The sequence below is a fragment of the Microcaecilia unicolor genome, chromosome 4, assembly GCF_901765095.1.
Source record: "Microcaecilia unicolor chromosome 4, aMicUni1.1, whole genome shotgun sequence".
Taxonomy (NCBI): domain Eukaryota; kingdom Metazoa; phylum Chordata; class Amphibia; order Gymnophiona; family Siphonopidae; genus Microcaecilia; species Microcaecilia unicolor.
The window spans coordinates 265428182-265453171 of NC_044034.1; the positions used below are offsets into that span (position 1 = coordinate 265428182).

General features: G+C 42.5%; 1 protein-coding gene across 1 annotated transcript in view; it reads right to left on the reverse strand.

Moving 5' to 3' along the window:
* The window catches only part of TMEM255B (transmembrane protein 255B), a 166316-nt gene that overhangs the window by 119424 nt on the left and 21902 nt on the right, over positions 1–24990 (reverse strand). The window contains exon 3 of the mRNA XM_030199567.1: positions 20529–20591. Within this exon, the coding sequence (XP_030055427.1) occupies positions 20529–20591 (63 nt within the window). The remainder of the gene's footprint in view (positions 1–20528; positions 20592–24990) is intronic.

Consider the following 24990-nt stretch of genomic DNA (forward strand, 5'->3'; position numbering starts at 1 on the left):
CTAATTCGTTAACTGCTGACTCCTCTCCAACAACGCCCCCTGTACTGCCACTGGCCCGCTTACTTTCATCATGTGTTAGGTTCTCAGGTTCAAAGCACGCAGGCACGGACTCTGGAGTAATCGTGAGCCCTTGGGCTGCTGACGAGGAGAGGCAGCAGCAGGCAAAACCCACCAACCAACACTGGGCTAGAACGCACCGAACTGGTACGCACTGAACTGGAACACACTGGATGAACACATGGGACTAGAACCAGGCTTTACCTACACTTAGCCGCCGTTCTCCAGGGGTTGAGCCCCTGGGTGCAGGCAGCCGGCAGGACTTGGAGGGAAACCGGTACTGGAACTAGCAGGCTGGAACACCAGGAATCAGGATTCAGAAGTGCCCACAGGCACCTAGACAAAAGCAGGGCAGACAGGGTTCAGAAGTGCCCACAGGCACCTAGACAAAAGCAAGGCAGACAGGGGTTCAGGGTACTCAGACAGGAGGGAAAGGAAGCCAGAAGCAGACAGGATTCAGACGTGCCACCAGGCACCCAGACAAGAGCAAGGCAGAAGTGCTAACTGCACCAGGAATACAGGGTTCTCAGATAGGAGGGAAAGGGAGCCAACAGGACTGGAATCCGGATAGGATTCAAGGCAAGCAAGACAAGGCAGAAGTGCTAACTGCACCAACACTAACCTGGACCTTTGGCATTTGCAAAGGCCCTGAAAGGAAGAACACCACTTCCTTATCAAGGCCCTGACTGATGATGTCCCAACTCCTGGACACAGGCAGGAAGCATACTGAAGCACAGAGAGGCTTAACACACATAGGTGCAGTGTAGTGGAGTAATTAGAGCCATGCTGGAAGCAGCCAGCACACAGAGACAGAAACAAAGCTAACTCAGGAAGAACAGACAGAAGCCAGCTAAGAAGCTGACCACCAGAAATAAGGTAAGTTTGAGAGGGGTCACGACCACAATCGTAACATCATGGCTGTTTTGAACTGGTATTCAGCAGCACTGCCCAGCGAAATACCACTAAATATTGTCGGTTAGTTAGCCAAAGGTGATTTAAGGGGTCCTTTTACTAAGGTGCGCTGATAAATGTGTAAGCATGTATTTTGGACATGCGTAGATCCATTTTTTAGCACACCTGTAAAAATGTCTTTTTTTTAAATTTTGGTCGAAATGGACTTGCGGCAAAATGAAAATTGGTGCGCGTCCATTTTGGGTCTGAGACCTTACCGCCACCCATTGACTTTGCAGGTAAGGTCTCACGTGTTAACCGGGCGGTATTGGTCTGCGTGCGTAGAATGCCTTTTACCGCCCAGTAGCACCATGCGCCAGAAAATAAAAATTATTTTCCAGTGCGCATAGTGGATGTGCATAAAAAATGAAATTACCGCCAAGGCCACGCAGTAGCCGGGTGGTAATTCCAAATTGACACACATTGGGCACACATAAGTGCCTACGCGGCTTAGTAAAAGGACCCCTAAATGAGCAGGAGCCTCTCTTGCCTGCTTTAAATCACTTTGAATATCAAGTAGTCTGTGTTTTGCAGTAAGTCTTTCCTGTTGCTAATTGTAGTTCTTTTCCATTCATATTGCGGGAGGTGGTGGAGATGAAAACAGTAATGGAATTCAAACATGTGTGGGATAAACACAAAGGAATCCTGTTTAGAAGGAATGGTTCCGCGGAATCTTAGCAGAGATTGGGTGTTGATGCCGGTAATTGGGAAATAAAACGGGAGCTGGGCAGACTTCTACGGTCTATGCCCTGATCGTGACTGAATAGATATGGATGGACTGGAGTGTAAATTTTAAGGGGCTTCGATGTTAGCTTCAGAACTTAGTACAAGAACAGTACTGGGCAGACTTCTACGGTCTGCGCCCTGAGAAAGGCAAGGACAAATCAAACTTGGGTATATATATAAAGTATCTTGTTGGGCAGACTCAATGGAACATACAGGTCTTTACCTGCTATCATTTACTATGTTACTATATATTTTTAGATTGTACATAGCCTACATTTAGGCACTAAACCCCAGATTCTATATAACTTGACTGAAATTGTGTGCACAAATCTGGATATATTTTGGATTTGCGTGTGCAATGTAACTACTTAACAAGCCAATCAGCACCGATAATTGCCACTTAACAAGCAATTATTGACATTAATTGGCATTAATTAGAATTTACGAGCACAACTTGCTAGGCGCATTCTGTAAAGTGGTGCGCATAAATTCTAAAGTGCTGCCAAAAAGGGGGTGTGGCCCTTGGCATGGAATGGGCGGGCCACAGGCATTCCAAAAATCTATGCACGGGGTTATAGAATACACCTGCTCCACGCCTAACTTTGGCGCCGGTATTTACACCAAGTTTTACTTGGCTTAAATGGACACACATAGAGTTAGGCGCAGGTATGGCTGATGGGCGTATTCTATAAACCAGCTAGGTGTATTCTATAAACAGTGCCTAAATCTAGGCATGGTTTATAGAATAAGCCTAGGTGGAAATATTTTTGGTTGCTGGTTTTTCAGGTGCCATATACAAAATTTAGTCCTAAGGGCCGGAATCAGTAAATCACGGCCAAAGCTAGGCATTGGCAAAAAGTCAGTTTTAAGCCCTATTCAAGGGTGCATGCCTTTTATTGAATTGTGCTTAGCACCAATTCCTATGCCTAACTTTGAGCACCAGACTTACACCACCTGAAACCTGGTGTAATTCTGGCACCCAGCTTAGGCACAGTGGGCCAAATTCTATAAACGGTGCCTTAAAAATTGGTGCTGAAAAATCACGTGATTAGCGTGATTTTAAAGTTAGGCGTAGTTTTTAGAATGTGCTCACACACCATTCTTGTGACTAAAATTTAGGCGCACCCATTTAAGTCACCTAAAACCAAGCCTAAATACCTGTGCCTAAGTTAGGTGCAGATCGGGTGTATTCCATAATAGTTCACATCAAATGCCCACAACCCGCCCATTCCACACCCATGGACCTGCCCCCTTTTCAACAGCATGGATTAGAATTTACGTGCACTGCGTTGTAGAATATTCCTAGAAAGTTGTGCGGGTACATTCTAATTAAAGCCAATTAGTGCTGCTAATTGATTAAATACCAATTAGCATACAAGTTAAGGCACCATATATAGAATTTGGGGGAGTGCACCCCTCTGTTGGGAACTCCCCTGACCCACACATGGCCCTCCCATGTTCACACCCCCATTCTGGTTGCATGTGAGATATAGGTATGGTTCTTTATAGAATCATGTGCACAACTGCTTACTAGTGCCAGTTAAAGACAATAATTGATTGTTAGCACTCAGTTATTGGTTGTTACTGGCTCACTAATTAATTTAGTAACACTTATATTAACTGGGGGTAACGTTATAGATTGAGGGGAATGTATGTACACACATTTTGTAAAATACATGCATACATCACAAGTCTGCCTCAGCCCCACCCAAACTATTCCCTTGAGAACACCTATATGCAGATCTCTTAAAGGTAGATGATATCCTGAGGTCCACCTAGGATTGATGCTTGTATTTACCGATGCAGTTTTTTATTAGTCATTTTCTGCAGGATTCTATATATTTCACCTAGCATTCCATGCCTAAATGTAAGCATATTCCATAACAATGCTCATAACTTCATTGGCTTAACAAGCCAATCAGTGTTGTTAACAGCACTTAACAAGCAATAATGACCACTAATTGACAATAATTAGGATTTATGTGCATAACTCGCTAAGCATATGCTGTAATGAACTGTGCCTAAATTCTAAAGTGCGTAGTTCAAAAGGGGCATGGCTATGGGCAGGGAAACGGGCATTTCAGGGGCATTCCCAAATTTACACACATTGTTATAGAATATGGCCCAGTCCACGTAAATGTATGTTCAAGGATTTATGCCACATCTTTATTGGTGTAAATGGATGCATGCAGGTTTAGGCACTGGGATATCAACTAAGCATATTCTATATACCGCACCTACTTCTTATTGAATACACTTAGATGAAAATGATTTCTGCGCAGATTTTCCAGGCGCCATATATAGAATCACCCTTTCTGTGGAAAATCCTTTATAAAATTGCCCCTTAAAATGTAAAAAAATATTTTACTGCTTTTATACTTATTTGCAATATAGTATATTATTGTAACCCCTTAATCAAAGAAGGTTAGAAGATTGCTTCCAAGGGTTCAAACAGTGACATTTGCCTCTGAGGGGGTGCTTTTAATAAGGTGTCCTAATGGATTTAGCACACACTAAATGCCACACAGTCCACTGTATATGTATAGTCTGCATGGTACTTAAAGCACACTAATTTGTTAACACACCTTGGTAAAAGGACCCCTGAGTTTGCACTAGACTAGGACAACTAGAAAGAGAAGTAGGATGTCTTAGTGAGTGCGAGGCCCATGAATTTTTCTCTTCAGAGCTGAAACGCTCATTACTTAGAAGCTAAGCAAAAGATTTGAGAAAAAAAATGGATTGAAGACCTTGTTGTAAACAATGTTGCTTCTATCAAGATCAATATTGTACTAAATTTGGATTTATATTTATGTTTATTAAATGTTCTGAATGCCTTTCAAAGACCAAGAAGTATTGTCCTTTTAGTCTAAAATGTTTGGTATGTTTTTGAGCCAATAAATTAGTTAGAGCTCAAATTCTGATCAACTCACAGACTGCTGGATTTGATTTGTGATTCTAAAATCATCCTTCTCAAAGCGTAATCCCTAGTGAAAGCTATCTTGAAAGTCCAATTCTGCTGCTTTTATAACTTCCTAAATAAATTCTCTATACACTTCTACGTGCTCTAGTACAAACTGCAACAAAGCTATAGAAGAGCAAATATGTTCAGTATTTGAAATGTATTTTTTTCTGGCTTTACCTTCCTCCATGCCTGAGCCTCCAGCCCAAACAGAACCAGCTCTAATCTCACTCTTTGCCATTTATATCAAGGGAGATCCAAGCTGATGAGGGTTTTTTTTTTTTTTTTTTGGGGGGGGTTCTTTTTTGTAATGAGGTATCATCTTCCTCCCTCTTGAACCTAATCATCACAGTCACAGAGGCAGATGCAGAAAACATTCCATGTTAGCAACGTGTGATTTTGACGGATTCTAGCCAGTTTAGCGAGCACAGTATTCATCAAAAAATGCACAAAGGGGCTCTGCGTGCTTTTTACCATTCGCAGTGGCAATGGGAATCAAATGCAATTATGTTACAATGAGCTAATTATTATTCAGATGTACATTACAAGCAATGAACAGCTGCTTCCAAGTGATACATAGAATGGAGCCCCTACCTTCTATCAGGAAAGTCTAATGGGAGGTAAGGAGCTGTCGTAGCATTATTATTATTTGTTGCATTTGTATCCCACATTTTCCCACCTATTTGCAGGCTCAATGTGGCTTACATAGTACCGTAAAGGCATTCGCCAAGTCCAGTAGAGAAACAAATACAAGGAGATATTGTGGTCGAATAAGGCATTCGCCAAGTCCGGAAGAGAAACAAATACAAGGTGATATTGTGGTCGAATAAGGTATGTTTCAGGTACAATGGGGGTTGAGGGGAAGAAAGGTTATTTAGTGTCCATTTCGATCTTTGGTTTTGCTGTGTTGCAGAGTGCAGGTATCTATGTTGGGTCGGAGGGGTATGCCTGTTTGAATAGATGGGTTTTTAGTGATTTCCTGAAGTTTAGGTGGTTATAGGTTGTTTTCATCGCTTTTGGCAATGCGTTCCATAGTTGTGTGCTTATATAGGAGAAGCTGGATGTGTAGGTTGTTTTGTATTTGAGTCCTTTGCAGATTGGGTAGTGGAGGTTTAGGTATTTTTGAGATGTATTGGTTATGTTTCTGATTGGTAGGTCAATAAGGTTTGTCATGTATCCTGGGACTTGGCCGTAGACAATTTTGTGGACCAAGGTGCAGATTTTGAAGGTGATACATTCTTTGATTGGAAGCCAGTGCATTTTTTCTCGAAGGGGTTTGGCACTTTCAAATCGCGGTTTACCAAATATCATCCAAATAGCATGATGGTGGCTTCTCGGCGGAGCAGTCTGCTTAGTAGACTGGAGGCCATGGAGCACTAGCACTGTCTGTGATAAAGAACTGTTGCCTTTTTTATACCCAACAATGCTCTGAAAAATATATTATAAAACATTTTTAAAGCAGGTCGGTGTGTCACAAAAAAAAGTGGGGGGGGGGGGATTGAGAACCAGTGCAATAAACCATGCTCACAGTTCTGAAAAAGGTTCTTAACTCTCGCCATCACAAACTCCCCTTCCTTTCCAAGATCAGGGTTTCAGAATGGCCTGGGAGCCTAATGCCGTAGCTGGCTTTGATCATTTCACCTTTCCGTTCCCTCTGTTCACATTCTCCCAGCCCCTAACCTGCATAAACACACACTGCAAGAGGAAGGAGGACAGTGCTGCCCGCTGGCGTGCCCCCACCTTCTTTGTGGGATCCTGCCTGGTTCTCCAGTCAGATTCATCGGAGCTCTAAAGGGCAGTACACATCAGTGTACAGGGGCTTCCAAACTGTTCAGCTGTGAAGGCGCTTCCATAGCACACACTGTTCTATGCATACAAACAGCAGCCATGTTTAACGATTGACTGCCCTATGCATGTGCTGCTTAGCGGGTGGCTGTTCTACACATGTGCAGGCGTTTTCCCTACTGAGCTGCTTGATGAAATTGTGTGCAGCCCATTTGAATGCGATTTCCTTCCAGCATCGCTTGCTATGTAGAATTCGGTAACTTTTTCCAGGAATTGAAAAGCACATGATTTTTTGTGGGGGCTTTTGTGCATCTGGCCCACCATGCTTAGTAAGCAGTCACACAGCCTTTGGCATCCTTTGGAACCCAGGACAAATACACTCTGAATTCTATCCATAGGTGTCACTGTTCTGCAAAGTGGATTTGCATATTAATGGTGTTCCATTTTTCCAGTGCCACCAACCAAGCAGCTGTACAACAGGAAGCCTATCAAACAGCTGTGTGGCTTGCTCAAAGCTGAAATTGCCAGAGTGTGAGTTCACTGGAAATCAGAGTCAATAGTTAAGTTAGGCAGATTTCTCCAGAGTAGTTCCAAAGCAGATGCATCAAAATCAGATGCAGATCCACTGATCCATGTCAGATTTCCTAAGATCCACCTCAGCAAATTTGCCTATTTTAAGACATTCACTTCAGATTTCCTTTGGAGAAAGATCTATCAAACTAATTGGCCAAGACCTGCAAAATTTTCTACAGGCTCATTGAACTGAACGTGAACTTTTTTGTTCAGTGAATTGCACATCTTTACCCTACGAGAAAAATAAAATGTATTTTTGGTCATAATTCAGTAGTTGGTAAGAAACAGGATTACTACTGACAGTTTTAACTTGTTCTCTTTAGAGTACTATTACAAATAAATTAATACGTAATACATGTCATTATTAAAATGGATTTCCTCTCTGAACAGAGTAGACTTCTAACAATGTTTGGAAGGGGTGTGTGTCTTTTTTCTCATTCATAATCACACCCAGTAAGTCCTGTCTTGAAAAAACTCCATGGGCCATAAGGGTTACTCTCATTTATTCCAATTTGACAGGGAAACAAATACAGCAAATAAGCAAATGCCTTCCTACAGCTTGTTCATTTTGGTGCAATGTAGAAATGCATTTGAAGCAGATTGACAGGCAAGACGAAGATGAGAGCAGTAGAAGGATAATTTAAAGCCATCACCAACTGCATGGGAAGACTCCACTCAAGGAGTGGAGGACTAACCTAGTAGTTAGAGCACTGGGATGACAACCAAAGAACCTGGGTTCAAATCCCTCTGCTCCTTGTGATCTCAGGCAAGTCGCCTAACCCTCCATTATTTCAGGTAAGGATTCCTCTTTTTCCAACATGTGCTTGTTCGTGGTGCTTCTAGAATTTGACTGCAATAGAACTTGAAGGTGTATCCTGTTGCTATCTGACTTCATACTAAGGCTTTTCCTAAGTGTCCTGCCTTCTGGTGCTTCATTCTTCTGGCCATTTCACAGCCACATCAGATAGTATTTGTCACAGTTCATAAATAGTCTTTATTCTCTGATAGCAAGGGCAAATCATTTAACCCTCCATTTTAAGTCCTCCAGGAGCAGGAAAATACCCTCACCTTGAGCTACAGCTGAAAAAGACATGAGCTCAAGCCCAGATCCTTCTTTTGACTTCTTTAAGATTCCTCTAAGCAAGTCACAGCTCAGATTTGTTTACATCCTGATCCTAGCAGCCTCTCCCTTTCAAGATATTTCCTATTTATTCAAGTTAGTTCTGGCTGGCCACACTAAAGAACTCGGCCACCATTAGCCTCTAAATCTCAACTCTTTCATTGTTCAGTCTCCTTTCTTCCTTGGGGCCACTTTCAGGCATTGCTGTTTCACTAGTTTGGCTTGTTTAGCTGTTGGGAATTACATCCTGTATGGTAAACAGCATCACACAAATATACAGATGTCTAGTAACTGCTATAGGTCTGGCCCATCAGAGAACCTGGGTCTCAGGCTAAATTAGGCCACCAACGCTTCAACTTTTTTTTCCCTCAAAATTAAAAAAGTCATGTATTCTGTTCTATTTATTATTCATGAGTGTTTGTATTCTGTCTCATCTATAAGCATTTTAAGTGATTTTGAATAGTAAACTGTTTAGATATGATAGGTGCTATATCAAAGTTGTTTTTCTTTGGCGGTTCATTAGAACCAGCTGTGACGCACAGAAGCATTTGGTATGATCTGCTGTGGAAAGTCTACCAAAGGACGTTTTTGAGACATCAGTTCACTTTTAATGACATTGACTTTTGATCCCTGAGGCAGGCGCAAGCTGCACCAAAACATGGCCCAGGTTGGGTCACTTTTATTAAAGATTGTACCATTGTTCCAGCCTTGTGCTTTTTTTGTTATATCAAAGTTGAAACCAGAAACCTGATCCTTTAAATTGGAAGTAGTCCTTTTTCAATCAACATGGTGGCTTCAAACATTCTGTGTCTGTTCATTTTCTGTTGTCATCCTGCAAACATGATTTAATTTTAGGTCCAATGTCCTCCTCTTTTCCATATTCAATGCTGGGCACATCGAGGGGGCTTTGCCAATAACACTATCAAGAACAAAAACAGCATGAAGGGAAATCAGATAGAAGCCTGGATCTTGTGTACCTGCAAACTGAATTAATATCTACATCAAAACTCCTTATTGTGCTGCAGCCATTGCGTGATGAGCCGACTGTCAGCTGTGAAACTCCCTGCAGCATTGATTTTGGAACTGTTCCTTGGAAAAGGCACAGCGGTAAATAAGTTGACTATGTAAGAAGAGAATGTTTATGCATAAAGTACACAGTGATGAAAGTTAATGGGAAATGTATTGGGAGATAACATATTGTTTTCACTCTTTATACAATTAGTGTTTTTGCTGACCATCTGGAATCAAGCAATAAAAAAAATATAAACTGCCTTGACTCAAAATAGTATTTTAAAACAGTGCTGTGATGTGTGATGTGATAAAATGTCTTTGGGGAAGCAAAGACTTGTGAATCAGAGTTTGGTGCTTCATTGCCACTCCCTTAATCTTGGGTTTTCCCCCCATATTCAAGTATCCTGCTGATTATTTTACTTTTGGAATTTGTAGATTTTCATCCTACACTCCTTATAGTTTTAGAAACTGCATACAAAAGCACTGAATTTTATCTATGAACTAGATTGGAGCCAGGGCAGACATTTGGAAGAGAGTCCTAAAGACTGTCGGCAGGCTCTGCCTCCTTCAGCTTCAGGTAGGCTGAATTAAATTGAAGTTTGTGAGATCATGGCTTGAATTGGTGAATTCATATTTGCTGGCTTGCAGACATGGAGGGGGGGGGGGTAATATAATACTGCATGGGTTATCAGTAAGGACCACAAATAGGTCTAGATTTCAGGATTACCACAATATAGATTCATCTAATATATACATATACATTCATATGGTATAAGAACAAGGGTAATTTGCATAGCTTGAAAACCATTTTGGGTTTTTGCACTTGGGGTGCAAAAAACCAAAAGAGAGATACTGGATAGGAGGGGAGAGATTAGTAAGCTCGACTCAGGAGAGAGACCTTGGGGTGTTGGTGTCTGAGGATCTAAAGGTCAAGAAGCAATGCGACAAGGCTGCGTAGAGAGGGGCGTAACCAGCAGAAGAAAGGAAGTGTTGATGCCCCTCTACAAGTTGTTGGTGAGGGCCCACTTGGAGTATTGTGTTCAGTTTTGGAGGCCGTATCTTGTTAAAGATGTAAAAAGACCGGAAGCGGTGCAAAGAAAAGCTACAAAAATGGTATGGGATTTGCGTTGCAAACCGTATGGGGAGAGACTTGCTGACCTGAACATGTATACCTTGGAGGAAAGGAGAAACAGGGGTGACGTGATACAGACGTTCAAATATTTGAAAGGTATTAATCCGCAAATGAACTTTTTTCAGAGACGGGAAGGTGGTAGAACTAGAGGACATGAATTGAGGTTGAAGGGGGGCAGACTCAGGACTAATGTCAGGAAGTATTTTTTCACGGAGAGGGTGGTAGATATGTGGGATGCCCTCCCGTGGGAGGTGGTGGAGATGAAAACGGTAATGGAATTCAAACATGTGTGGGATAAACACAAAGGAATCCTGTTTAGAAGGAATGGTTCCGTGGAATTTTTGCGGAGATTGGGTGGCGACACCAATAATTGGGAAACAAAACGGGAGCTGGGCAGACTTCTACGGTCTATGGCCTGATCGTGACTGAATAGATATGGATGGGCTGGAGTGTAAATTTTAAGGGGCTTTGACGATAGCTTCAGAACTTAGTACAAGAACAGTGCTGGGCAGACTTCCACGGTCTGTGCCCTGAGAAAGGCGAGGACAAATCAAACTCGGGTACACATATAAAGTATCACATACTGTGTAAAATGAGTTTATCTTGTTGGGCAGACTGGATGGACCATATAGGTCTTTATCTGCCGACATTTACTATGTTACTATGTTACTATCCTTCTTTTCTTCCCAAAGACTAGAATTGAGAACCTGTGGTTGAGTGGTAAAAAAAAAATACAGGAAAGAAAGAAAGAAAAGGTGATCTGCTGATCCACGCCAACCCCGACAAGCCAATCACACAATGGCTTTGCCCATTGTTTCTATGAAATTGCATTTTTATATTTATGAATGCACTGGGATAACCTAGAATTGGATCAGTCTGATAGGGCTGGCCTGGATTTGGTGGCAACCCTAAGAATCAATGTACAGGGAACAAGGAGACCTGAATTCAGGAGTTGCTTTTATCATTGACCATCAGTGTTGCCTGGGCAAATTGCTTTGATAATTTAAATGTTAGTGTTACATCATTGCTGTCTGCAGGAAAGGAAGTCTATCAAAAAACAAACAAACAAACAAAAAAGGTAATCTAAAAACCCTATAAAAACAAATAATGAAACTCTCTGCAGAGTTTGAAGTGCATGGGTACTTGGACTTGCAGATCACAAGCTCATTTTCAGAGGGAATCTTCTAGCAGGGTTCCCTTTGAAAATGTGGCTGGTGTGTGGGTCACAGGCACAGTATCCCCACATGCATAAAAGTATGTGTGGGTCACAGGCACAGTATAGCCATATACAGAAGAGTATGTGTTAGAAACGATGTGTAATTTCCTTCTTCTTATCTAGCTCTGCCCATTATTTTGGAAGAGTAAAAATAAGTGCATATACCTTTATTTGCAGAGTGTGGCCTTGGACATAGCCATCCCTGAATTGTCTAATGACAATTGAGTCCCTATGCATTAACATACGGATAATCAGAAGCAAACACCGGTGCTAGAGGCTGTTAGCGCCATTACTAGAGCCGAAGTTTCTCCCTTATATGATCCCACTGGATCTCCAGCCCTCCCTGAACTGTGTTGGGGGGGGGGTATCGGGGGGACCTCCAGCCCCACTGTCACTGGGGGGGGGGGGGGGTCGGTCGCCCACTGGGCCACCAGGGACTTTTTAGAAATGCTGAGGGGAGTTAGGCGGGGCTGGAGACCCCTTGGATCTCCAGCCCTTCTTGAATCTGGGGGGGGGGGGGGGGTCATCGGGGGGACCGGAGGTCCACTGGACCTCCAGTCCCTATTTTGCCTTGCTCGGGGCAGGGGTAGTTGGGATCTGGTGGTCCCATGGACCTCCAGCCCCTGTGTTTGACAGGTCTCAGTTTTTCACAGCCCAGACCAGTCAAACAAGTGCGGGAGGATTGTGCTGAGCGCATACTCAGGCACAATTCTCCTGCACTTCTACTTCATGATCAGAGATAATTGCGTGCTTACATTTACATGTCATTATCTCTGATCATAGACCTATGATAAATTAATTACAAGCTCACCTTTGTGCACTAGTCGGAAATTTGGGCACACAACTTTCTAGAATCAGTGGGTATACATCTGCTCCAATGCATACCAAGGGGTGGACAAATCATGCCCATAAATTAAAACAAATCATTTTGGGTGCATACATCTGAGGCAGCAGTACATGGCGTGGAGGAGTGGCCTAGTGGTTAGGGTGGTAGACTTTGGTCCTGGTGAACTGAGGAACAATTCCCACTTCAGGCACAGGCAGCTCCTTGTGACTCTGGGCAAGACACTTAACCCTCCATTGCCCCATGTAAGCCGCACTGAGCCTGCCATGAGTGGGAAAGCGTGGGGTACAAATGTAACAAAAAAAATGGCACCCAAATTTGGGCATTGAAAAAATATGAGTGCCAAGATCTATAAATGGCACTCTGAGCTGGGCACTGTTTATAGAAAATCACTTAGTGTCAATTTTGGGCATGAGGATTTATACCAACTGAAACGTGGTGTGGATCTGCTGTATTCTATAACACTGTGTGCAAATTCTAAGAATGCCCCTGACCTGCCCATGCCCCTCCCATGGCCACATCCCCTTGCCAGATCTGCACAAACAAGAGCTCTTATACACACAATGTAAGTTGTCTTTTGTTGGCTCCATAAACTTCTAGCTTTCTGCCTCTTCCATCGTCCTTGAAGACTTCTTTACAGATAAATGCATTTAAAACTGGCATATCAAGCATTTAAGTCTATGTGCATTAATGAAAGGGGAGGCAGTGTTCTGACATTTTGATGTGGAAATATTATTTTCTTCAATTGTTGAAATTTTGAGTTTTGAAAAGTCCATTATGATTATCTGGATTTGTATTTTTAAATTATTGAAGTTTATAACAAAGTGGAGTTTTTTTCTGACCAATGATTACAATGAGCTGACAAAAGATAGCTTAGGCCGTGTGTACAAGAGCTCTTTTTTGACTGAGGTCTTTTTCTCTATTTTTTTCCTTTTTTTTCTGTGTTTTTTATTTAAGCATTAAATCCATATGTCAGAAGGTCTTTGTAGGAGACTGTTTTAAAAACTTTCTTGATGTCTGGTGCAGGGGCGTAGCCAGACTTTGGTGGGAAGGGAGTCCAGATCCCAAGGTGAGGCGGCACATTTTAGCCCCCCCGGCACCATCGCCCCTCCCTGTCCCTTTCGACCCCCCCTCCTGCTACTGCGAACCCTCCCCTGCCACCGCCAGGTACCTTTGCTGGCGGGGATCCCCAACCCCTGCCAGCCGAAGTCCCCTTCAGCGCTGGTTTCCGAGTCTGGCGCGTTCACTGATCTGGATTCTGTTTCTGTGAGTCCTGACATCCTGCACGTTCCTACGTGCAGGACGTCAGGACTCACAGAAACAGAATCCAGGTCAGCAACGCGCCGGAGACCGGCGCTGAAGAGGACTTCAGCTGGCAGGGAATGGGGACCCCCACCAGCAAAGGTACCTGACAGCGGCAGCGGGGGAGGGTTGGCGGCGGTGGGTCGAATGTGGCAGGGGAGGGGCGGCAGGGGGGTGAAAGCAGGGGGGCCAGGGCTAAATCTGTGAGGGCCCATGCCCCCGTGGCCCCACCTAGCTACGCCCCTGGTCTGGTGTCTATCTCTCTCAGGGGTTCTTTTACTAAAGCTTAGCTCGAGTTATCTGAAGTAAGGTCCATAGGAATAAAATGGGCCCTGTTCCAAATAACTCAAGCTAAGCTTTAGTAAAAGACCCCCTCAGATTTTTGGTTAGAACATTTGATAGAGACATTTAAATACCTAAAGCGTGTGAATGATGTACAGAAGGTACATTTTTTTTTTCAATGGAAGGGATATTCTATAATAAGGAATCATAACAGGAGGATCTGAGCAGGTAGCTGTAAGAGAAACTTTTGGAGGTATTTTGTCATAGAAAGGATTGAGGACATATGACACGACCTCCTAGATCAAGTGAAAGAGGCTAAGCGGGGGGGGGGGGGGGGGAGTTATCAAGGTGTGGTAAAAGGCAGACTTATACTGTACTTTGATTTACCAAGGGAATCACCAACCTGGAGTATCTCAGTAGTGTTTGGGAGCATCGGACTACCAATTGGCTATAAAAACTATTCCCATGGGCTTTCTTGCCTTCAGCATAATCAGTAGCACAGCTTTGTAAAAGGAGCCCTCAGTCAACTGAACACATGGAAACAGAATATGCAGCAAAGAAAAATTTACTGAAAGTGATCACAGAAAAAAACCATTCTGCTTGGATTATCGCCATCCTCACACTTTAACTCTGAAGAGCAGACTGAGATTCATCTATATTTTTCAGATTCACTTCCATCACTTTGGAAGGTCATACACTGTAGGTTAATGGACACATTTTCCAAATTCATTCATACATGAAGGTAATCTGCCTTTCTAGTCCAAGGCAGGGCTGCCAAGAGAAGGGGGCGGGGGGGGGGGGGCAAAATTCCCCAGGACTCCAAGGGGGACCCGGTGCCGGGGTCTCTCTCTCTCTCTCTCTCGTACTCCTGATGGAACCCGAGTGATAGCATCCCGACAGGAGCAGGATAGAGAAAACTCCAGCGCCGGGCCCCCCTTGGAGGGTGGGGAGGACCATCAGCTTTCTCCAGTACTGCTCTTCTGCCCATTGCTGAGCGGCTGCTTTTCTTCTCAGGCGTGCATGCTTGGTTTTGAAACCGAGCATTCCCTGAGAGAAAAAGCAGCTGCAAGGGCAGGCAGTCAGGGTTGGAGGAAGACATCTTCTACTGGCGGGGCCTCGGGATCCCCGCCAGGCAAGGTATTTTAATCCTGTTGCGGCAGAGGCAGCGATCAGGAGAGGGTAGCAGCGATCAGAGCGGGTGGCCACAGACGATGATTGGGGGCGGCAGCAGCCCTGCCCCAGGCCCGGTTCAGTCTCTCGGCAGCCCTGGTCCAAGGGTCTCTTTTATCAAGCTACGCTAACGGCTCCTGGCGCGGTAATGCCGACAAAGCCCATTGACAATAGAGGCCCCAAATTAGGTGAACTGAATGCTACAGCATCTTATTAGTGCCATGCATCTTGTAAAATAGAAAACCACAGTTCCAAAGATTAACTGCTCTCAGTTTATTGCCCATAAACCCACACGCATCTGCAGGTATGCTCTGGAATGCAATTTGAACTGAAATAAATGATCCTAGAATTATATCACCTAATTAAATTAACCCTCATCTGCATATTTTCTGTAGTCAGAAAAAGATATTTTTTTTTTATTTTGTCTCTCCAGCAAAAAAAAAAACCGCAAGTGAATAATGAATTGGTCATGTTATGTAGATTCCTAATCTGAAATATTGTATATTAACCCCCCCCTAAAAAAAAAAGCAATTTACCTCAAATTAAATTTAATACTTATCCAATTATTTTGGTTTTAAATATTGGATCATTACATGCAGTAAAGCCATGCAGTGGAAGAAAGCACTGCAGTGCTCATATCCTCTATCATAATTGTGTGAGCACCACAGAAAATAATTCTTTAGTAATGACAGTGATTATCTTCACATGATCTGGTTATGCCTGCTAATAATAAACAGGGCTCTATCATTTACCGTGGTGGAAATAACCAAGAGTTATTGTCAGAGGGCCACAAAGATCCCTTGTTTCATTTCTCCTTGTGTTAAAAATGCATTTTTATTAGGCTGATTTGCAAAATAAATGGATTGCTACCACCTTATCTGTCTTAATCCACCCCCCCCCCCTCACCTCCCCGACACACACAAATATGCACAGTCAAAGAACAAATGGAATTTGATTCTATAATACCTTTTATGGACAGTTATTAAAACTGCTACCTTTCCTGTAAATGTCAAGGCCATTGTTTCTGCATGGATGCAATCTGTTTAGAAAATGCAATTGTCAGCTCAGAAAGTACAAAGGAGATTGCGCTTCTTGTATTTCTGATCACTGCTTCCTTCTGCTGCTACTCCATAGAGAGCACCAAAGATGCTGGCATATACTGACCAAGACACCCCATAGTACTTGTAAGAGCTGCCATAAGGATTTTGCACAGCAAAATAGGACAACACAACAGCTCAACACCAACAGGATACAGACAAAGAAGCCAAGATACTAAAGCATGCAGAATCGCCCAGAATACTTAGGGGCAATTCTATAAGTGGATACCCCCTTTTAGGCACTGATGCCATGCTATGAAAGCCTATTCCATAATGGCAAATAGGCGCCTGGATTCCCTTATAGAATAATAGTGTAACCCTGCATCGGCACACCTAAAATCTAGGTGCCCATAGTAACACCAGCCATAGAGCTTAGGGGCACCTAAATGCAGCAAGGCTGTACATAACTTACTGTGGGGCCCTTTTAGTAAGCCGCGTGTCTACGTGCGTCCAACATGCGCCAATTTGGAGTTACCGCCCAGCTACCGCATGGCTCTTATGGTAATTTCTTTTTTGGCACGCATCCGATACACGCATCTGGAAAAGAATTTTTATTGCCTGGCGCGTATCCACTACATGCGCCAAGGGGCATTTGACACGCGTAGGTCATTACCGCCCAGTTAACGAATGAGACCTTACCACTAGGTCAATGGCTGGTGGTAAGGTCTCAGACCCAAAATGGACATATGTCAATTTTTATTTTGCTGCACATCCATTTTTGGCAAAAAATTTATAAAAGCATTTTTTGCAAGCATGCAGAAAAATAGATCTGTGCGCACCCAAAACACACACCTACACTACCGCAGGCCATTTTTCAGTGCACCTTAGTAAAAGGACCCCTGTATTCTGTAAGCTGCATGTGTATGTGGCTCATGCCCCTTCCAAGCTTCACCCATGTGAACACCCCCTGGTGTTTACACACCATCTCCCTAATTCTATAAAAGTTGCAAAAAATTGCACACATAAATTTAAGTGCATTCCCGATTTGCATGCACAATTTAATAGAATAATGAGTCAATCAGTGCCAATAACTGGCTTTTTAACAAGCAATTATTGGCACTAATTAGATTTAATTGGGACCAATGCATGTAAAGTTATGCATGAGATCTGCACTTAAAATTTATGTGCAGTCCAAAAAAAGGGCATGGTTTTGAGTGGATGCCTAGTCCACTCAGTGGCAGGGCTAAAAAAGGTTTCTCAGAAGCAGAGCAGTATCTTTTCAAATCAAATAACATTATACAGAATAAATGCTGTGAATGAGGTGGATGCATATTGCAGCCTGTTTCAAAGGGAAACAGTGGGGCTGATATTCAGACTGCAGGAGTTAACCAGGCTGCCTCCCGTGGTCGGTGACTTGACCTTGGGTAAGTTGCCTTGAACAATTTCTTTCATATATGTAATGACATAAAACCAATAGCAACTTGCCCTTGGTCACTATAGACCACGAGTTCTCAACCCAGTTTTCAGGACACACATGGAGGGGCATAATCGAACGAAAACGTCTATCTCCATGGGTGTTTATCTCCGAGAATGGGTCCGTGAAGGGGCGGACCGAACCGTATTTTCGAAAAAAATAGACGTCCATGTTTTATTCGACAATTTGTGAGCTGGGCGTTTTTGTTTTTCAGCGATAATGGAAAATGAAAGCGCCCAGCTCAAAAACGAATAAATCCAAGGCATTTGTTTGTGGGAGGGGCCAGGATTCGTAGTGCACTAGTCCCCCTCACATGCCAGGACACCAACCGGGCACCCTAGGGGGCACTTTTACAAAAACAAAAAAAAAGGTAAAAGAGCTCCCAGGTGCATAGCACCCTTCCCTTGTTTGTTGAGCCCCCCAAATCCCCCTCAAAACCCACTGCCCACAAGTCTACACCATTACTATAGCCCTAAGGGGTGAAGGGGGGGCACCTACATGTGGGTACAGTGGGTTTAGGGGGGTTGGACGACTAAGCATTAAGCAGCACAATTGTAACAGTTAGGGGGGATGGGCCTGGGTCCACCTGCCTGAAGTCCACTGCACCCCCTAAGAACTGCTCCAGGGACCTGCCTACTGCTGCCAGGGAGGTGGGTATGACATTTGAGGGTGAAAATAAAAAGTTGTGAAACATCATTTTTTTTGTGGTGGGAGGGGGTTAGTGACCACTGGGGGAGTCAGGGGAGGTCATCCCCGATTCTCTCTGGGGGTAATCTGGTCATTTAGGGCACTTTTTGGGGCCTTATTCGTGAAAAAACAGGGTCCAGGAAAAGTGCCCTAAATTCTAGCTACAAAAGCATACTTTTTTTTCATTATCGGCGAAAGGCGCCCATCTCTGTTCGGGTGATAACCATGCCCCAGTCCCGCCTTCACCACGCCTCCGATACGCCCCCATCAACTTTGTACGCTTCCGCGATGAAGTGCAGTTGAAAACGTCCAAGTTCGGCTTTCGATTATACCGCGTTATTCGTTTTTGTGAGATAAACGTCCATCTCCCGATTTAGGTCGGAACTTGGGCGTTTTTCTCGTTCGATTATAAGCAGGATAGTCAGTCAGGTTTTCAAGATATACACAATGAATATGCATAAGATAGACTTGCATAGAATAGTGGATGCAGATTTATCTTATGCATATTCATTGTAGGTATCCTGAAAACCTGACTGGCTAGGTGTGTCCTGAGGACTGGGCTGAAAATCCCTGCTATAGACCAATCAAAACTGATGTAGTAGACACTATGGAGTAAATTTTAGAAGCCTAAGGCACCAGATAAAGGACATTTGTGTTGAGCAGAGGCAGCGGACTTGTGTGATCCACTGGATCCATGGCCTGACCAATATTTTGCCCAATACAGCATCAGCAACTGGAGAGCTTGGAGTGGGCCAGAAATGCATTTGTTTGGCCCCTTCAGCCCTGCAGCTGAGGACCAATTCATTCCAAATATAATACAGTAAGGATTAGTAACATAGGACTCGCAGGTCTACTGGTTGAAATTATTTTGAAATATATTTGCTTTTTAAAGTGCATTAGGTGACAGTCAAAAAGCTTTTTCAAGGAAGCATCTTAGTTAGTGAGTTAGTTGAACTTAATATAGAAAAGACGATTAAAACCTGATCAAACTCACCCTTTATTCATTAAAGCTAGTTGATATTTCAGTTAAAGTAGCATGCACATACAGGACTAATATGTTTATGAAAATAGTTTTATGACTTTTTAAAAAAAATGAAAATGGGGCTTTGGAGAAATAGCAATGCATTGTTTCAGAAATAAGTATTCTCCATTTTAATCCTGAATCTCCACTACCCCAGTTGCAAAGGACTTAAATATAAATCAACATATGCATCCAGCTTTTCCTACATTAGCACGCAACTATGGAATGCACTACCAAATACCATAAAAACAACTCACGACCTAACAATCTTCCGAAAATTACTAAAAACCAACCTGCTCAAAAAGGCATACCACAATGATCCATCCTAAATACCAGACAACGAAACTCTCCCAGAACTATACCTGACTGCTTCAGTCACTCTGTCACTAACGAACGTTAATGCACTACCACCTTATTTCTCACGTCGGAAATGAACTGATGATCTAATCTACTCCATAATTTACTCTACCATTTATGAATTTCATGCAATACCACTTTGTATTTCTAATTCTGGAAATGGCGATCGTCACTACGGCATACTGTAAGCCGCATTGAGCCTGCAAAAAGGTGGGAAAATGTGGGATACAAATGCAACAAATAAATTATACAATAGTAGCATAATTTGGTATCAGCAGACTTAACCTTTAGGCACCCGCAGTTACACCAGCCATAGTAAGTTACCCATATAAATGGGAACCCTGCTCCTCCCCTATATACACATCCCTTGCAAATACATGTAACATAAACTAAGCAGGGATTTGCAGACTAGCACTTAGACATCCTGCTAGGTATGCATATATGCAAATAGGTACTAGTATTCTCAGGGCTTTTTTTGAGGGGGTACCGAATAACGGCACCTTTTCCATTGTCTGCTAAAATTGAACCATGTCCCCTCAGGCTCTACACACCAATTCTGCCTTGTCATAGGTTCTGTGGCTGGTTGCAGGGGGCCTCCGGCTATCGTGGGATGAGTCCCTCATTGATCACCCCACCCCTGAAGGGTGGCCTAGCATTTGAGTACCGGCACCTTTTTTGCTAGAAAAAACGCACTGAGTAATCTAAACATTTACATATGTAACACATGTGTAAAAAGAACACCTAGGTTATAGAATTCCCCTTCATGTGCTGATTCAATAATATAAATACAAAAAAAGATAAAGTAACAGTTTTTACCGACTCACCATTTGCCTTCTGTTTTCCACCAAATTGATGCCAATAAGCCCCAGAAAAGATCCGAAGCCAAGCTGAGGCACAGAAAAACAGAAAAGAAGACCTAAATCATCCCTGATAGGTGTGCAGTACATTATTTTTAAGTAGTTCTTTATTTTTTTAAATATTCATATTTAATTACTGAACAGGCACAATATAGAGATGTAGACATTCAAATCGAAGATGGCACTTAATATTGATAATTCTTTTATAGCATTTCCCATGCAGGCTCTGTGCTGTGAAATAATGTATGCGCAGAAGTAAATCTTCATGGGGCAAAGCTAAAAATCTCTAGAGCGAGCCTGAAAAAAATGTTTTGCAACATGGTTAAAAAGGGTAACTGGCCAAATATCTATAACTATTTGGCTACTTCTTGGCTTTGGAATATTCTAGGCCACAATGATTAGATGGGCAAGCCACTTAGCGGCCCTTTTACTAAGCCGCGTAAGTGTCTACACACACCCAATGCATTCCAAAATGGAATTACCGTCCAACTACTGCGTGGCTCTTGCGGTAATTTCATTTTTGGCGTGCATCCAATACACGTGTCCAATACCTGAGTCCAAAAAATATTTTTTTTCAGATGCGCATATTGGGCATGCGCCAAGTGGCATTTGACGCACATAGGTCATTACCGCCTGGTTATTGCGTGAGACTTTACCGCTAGGTCAATGGCTGGCAGTAAGGTCTCAGACCCAAAATGGAAGAGTGGCAATTTTCATTTTGCCACATGTCCATTTTCGGCAAAAATTTTAAAAAGGCATTTTTTGTAGGCGTGCTGAAAAATGATTCTGTGCACGCCCAAAAGATGCACCTACACTACCGCAGGCCATTTTTCACCGCACCTTAGTAAAAGGAACCCTTAATCCTCTGTTGCCTCAAGTACAAACTCAGGGCCCTGTTTACTAAGGCGCGTTAGTGTTTTTAACGTGCCTACAATTAGCGTACATGCTAACCATGTAGGCGCCTATAGGGATATTGTAGGCGCGTACACAGTTAATGTGCATACATGGTTAATGCGCATTAAAGATGCTGATGCGCCTATAATGTGGCTTGATAAACAGAGCCCTCAGATTATAAGACCTTATGCTTTCATGCAGTATATAAGAAATTAAATTCAATTAAATAATTCATACACATAATACACATCAATAATAATAAGAAAAAAAACATTCTGCAAGGTTCTAAGAGGTGGGTTTTTTTGAGTCAGTGCGGTGATCATCTTGTTAAATGTCCATGCCGGTGTTTAACATAATCTAGATGATTTGTTTCATTGCTAAAGTAAGTATTTCTAAGAATATGTTTGGTTGGGGAGAAGAATATCCACGTAGCAGAATTTTCCTATATACACACGCAGTTGATCTGGGAACAGCAGGACATAAGATGTCTTTTAAATTGCATCCATGTGTATTGGCAAAAAGTAATTTCTTATTCTTAAAGCAAAAATGGATCAATATTGTTTTGCAGTATATTTGCAAACAACAGATTCTTTAGGAGCTAAATAAGAATGTCTCAGAATGCAAACAAGTTGTTCATTCTCTGCAGATTTCTGTGTACCAAACTTGAATAATGATTCTGGATTTGTGCATAGAACCCTAATATATATATATAGTTAGTTAGGGCCTCTTATCAAGCCACACTAACAGCTCCCAGTACAGTAATACCAGTAAGGCCTGTTCACTTTGACCAGGCTACGTCAGCATTGCTGTGCAGGAACTGCTAGCATGACTTGATAAAAAGAGACCCTTAGTAAGTTATTGCACTTATACACTACCTCTTCCCCCCAAAATTGAGGCTGAAGTGGTTTACAAAAGAAAACGGTCAGGAAAGAAAGAAAAAAAAAAAAAAGATTTCAAGGTAGACAAGCCTTTTAAGAAATTTAGAGGGTCTTTTACTAAGGCGTGCTCACGTTTTTAGCACACACTAAAATTGTGAGTGCACTAAACGTTACAGATGCTAATGCATTCCTATGGGCGTCTCTAACGTTTAGTGCGCACTAAAACCATAAGCGCACCTTAGTAAAAGACGTCCAAAATGTCTTCAAATTTCGGATAAATCTGATATAAGAATGAGACTGACAAATATAAACAGGAAGAGAGTTCCAGAGAAAAGCAACCTGATAAGAAAAGGATTACTCCAATAGTTTTTTGAAGCGAATCGCTTTAATGGAAGGGAAGAGCAAAATGCTGAAGGTGGAACTACATTGAGCCACAAAGCCAGAGGGAAAGCAGACTAATGATAGAAACACTTCTAGGGTCAACCCGTTAAAATGTTTAAAAGCAAAACATAATATCTTGATAATTCTCTCACACACTGGAAGCCAGTGATGATCATGGAAGAGAGGCCTTACATGATCAAATTTGAATGTTTAAAAATTAACCGAGCCTCTGTGTTCTGGATCAATTGTAACCTGTTTAATAGACCTACTGCAATGCCTCTGCAGAGGGAGTTGCAGTAGTTTAACTGTGACAAAATCAAAAATTGAACCAGAACTGCAAAATGAGTGGAAACAAATAGAGAGGACTGATCTTAACTGCTGTAGTTAAAAAAAAAAAAAAAACACTTCTTCGTTAATTCATTCACACGAGGACAGAATGTTAGCATCAAATCTAGAATAATTCCTAAAACTTTGGACGAGGTATATATTGAGAGATCAGTAATGTTGATGAGGGTCAAATTACTAGGGAAGGAAGTGAATTGTGGTCCTAACCAGAGTAGCTTGGTTTTAGCAGGGTTTAATTTGAAATGATTACCAACAGCCCAGCATTCTATTTTAGAAATACAATTGGACAATATGTCAAGAGAAGCCTTAGTGTAAGGAAATATCTCCTGAAGGACAAAGATGGCATCAGCGTAAGAGCATAAGGTTTCACCTTCCTCCAATGGCACTAAATGTAATGAGTGCATGGAGATGTTACAAATAATAGGTGAGCCCCAAGGGACTCTGCCAACCAGGGACTGGAACTGAGATAGTTCTCTATTAACTTGAACTGCATAAGACTGACATTGCAAAAAACTTTTTAAAAAATCCAGTACCAACCTGATGAATCCCAACTCACTTAAACTGCCGATAAGGAGATCATGGTCCACCATATCAAATGCCATTGACAAGTCAAACTGCAAAAGAATGGCCTGCTTCCCTTGACTAATTACCAAAAGCCGTGAAAACAACTTATGATCACCTAAACTTCTGGAAATCATTAAAAACTAACTTGTTCAAAAAGGCATACCCTACCGACCCAACTTAAATGCCTGTACCCTGCAACACAATGAAACCAAAGCTCGTAATGGATATATAATAACTCTTCCTCTCTACGATTCTCTTCCTCTCTACGATTCCCTAATGTGTCTGTACACACAAACCTTATTCTACCACAACATTACTGTATTTGTTCATACCGGAATTGGCGAACGCCTTTACGGTACTATTTAAGCCACATTGAGCCTGCAAGTAGGTGGGAAAATGTGGGATACAGACGTAACAAATAAATAAAATAAAATAATTAAATTCCAAGCTTTAGTTGTTAGTGCTAGCAGTAAGGTTTCTGTTCTGTGCAATGGACGAAAGCCATGCTGAAAAGGTCTCAATATAGAAAAGCTCTCTATAAAGTCAGAAAGTTGTTTGGAAACTATGGATTCCAAAAGCTTAGGAGTCCTTTTACAAAGCCATGCAAAAAAGTGGCCTGTGGTAGTCTGGGCATGTCTTTTAGCCGTGAGCTGGGCCATTTTTTTACGGCTACTGGGAAAAAGACTATTTTTTAATGGGCCTGGAAATGGGCCTGCATTAATATTAAAACTAGTGTGTCCTTATTTACAGCCTGAACCCTTACCATCACCCATTGACCTAGTGGTAAGGGCTCACTCACTACCCACGCTGTAACCGTGCACTGCACACCAACGTGAGTGTACTGCCGGTTACCACCGGGGACACCCCCACGATAGAAAATTATTTTCTACCATGGGATTCGGCACATGCCAAAATTGGAATTACCGCCAGGCACATGCGCTACCCTGGCGGTAGTGCCGATTGAGAGCATGCTACCCACGCGTTAGCCCTCCCACACCTTTCTAAAAGGGCCCCTTAGAAAAAAGAGGAATATTAGCTATGGGTCTGTAACTGGAGATCTAGAGACAGAGATTTCAAAAGAGGAATCAATATTATTTTACCCATGGAGGAAGAAAAGGATCCTGAGTTAGGTAACAATTAACCAAGGGCCCTGTTTACTAAGCCATGCAGTAGGTGCACTAGTGTTTTTAGCATACGCTAAACATTAGCATGTGCTAACACTACAGACATCTCTAGGAATATATGGGTGTCTCCAGCATTAGAACGCGTTAAAAATGCTAGCGTGCTTTAGTAAACAGGGCCCCAAGTTTGTTATCCATTGTATAGCTGAAAGAGATAAATCTCTAACTAGTGTTGATGGATAAGGA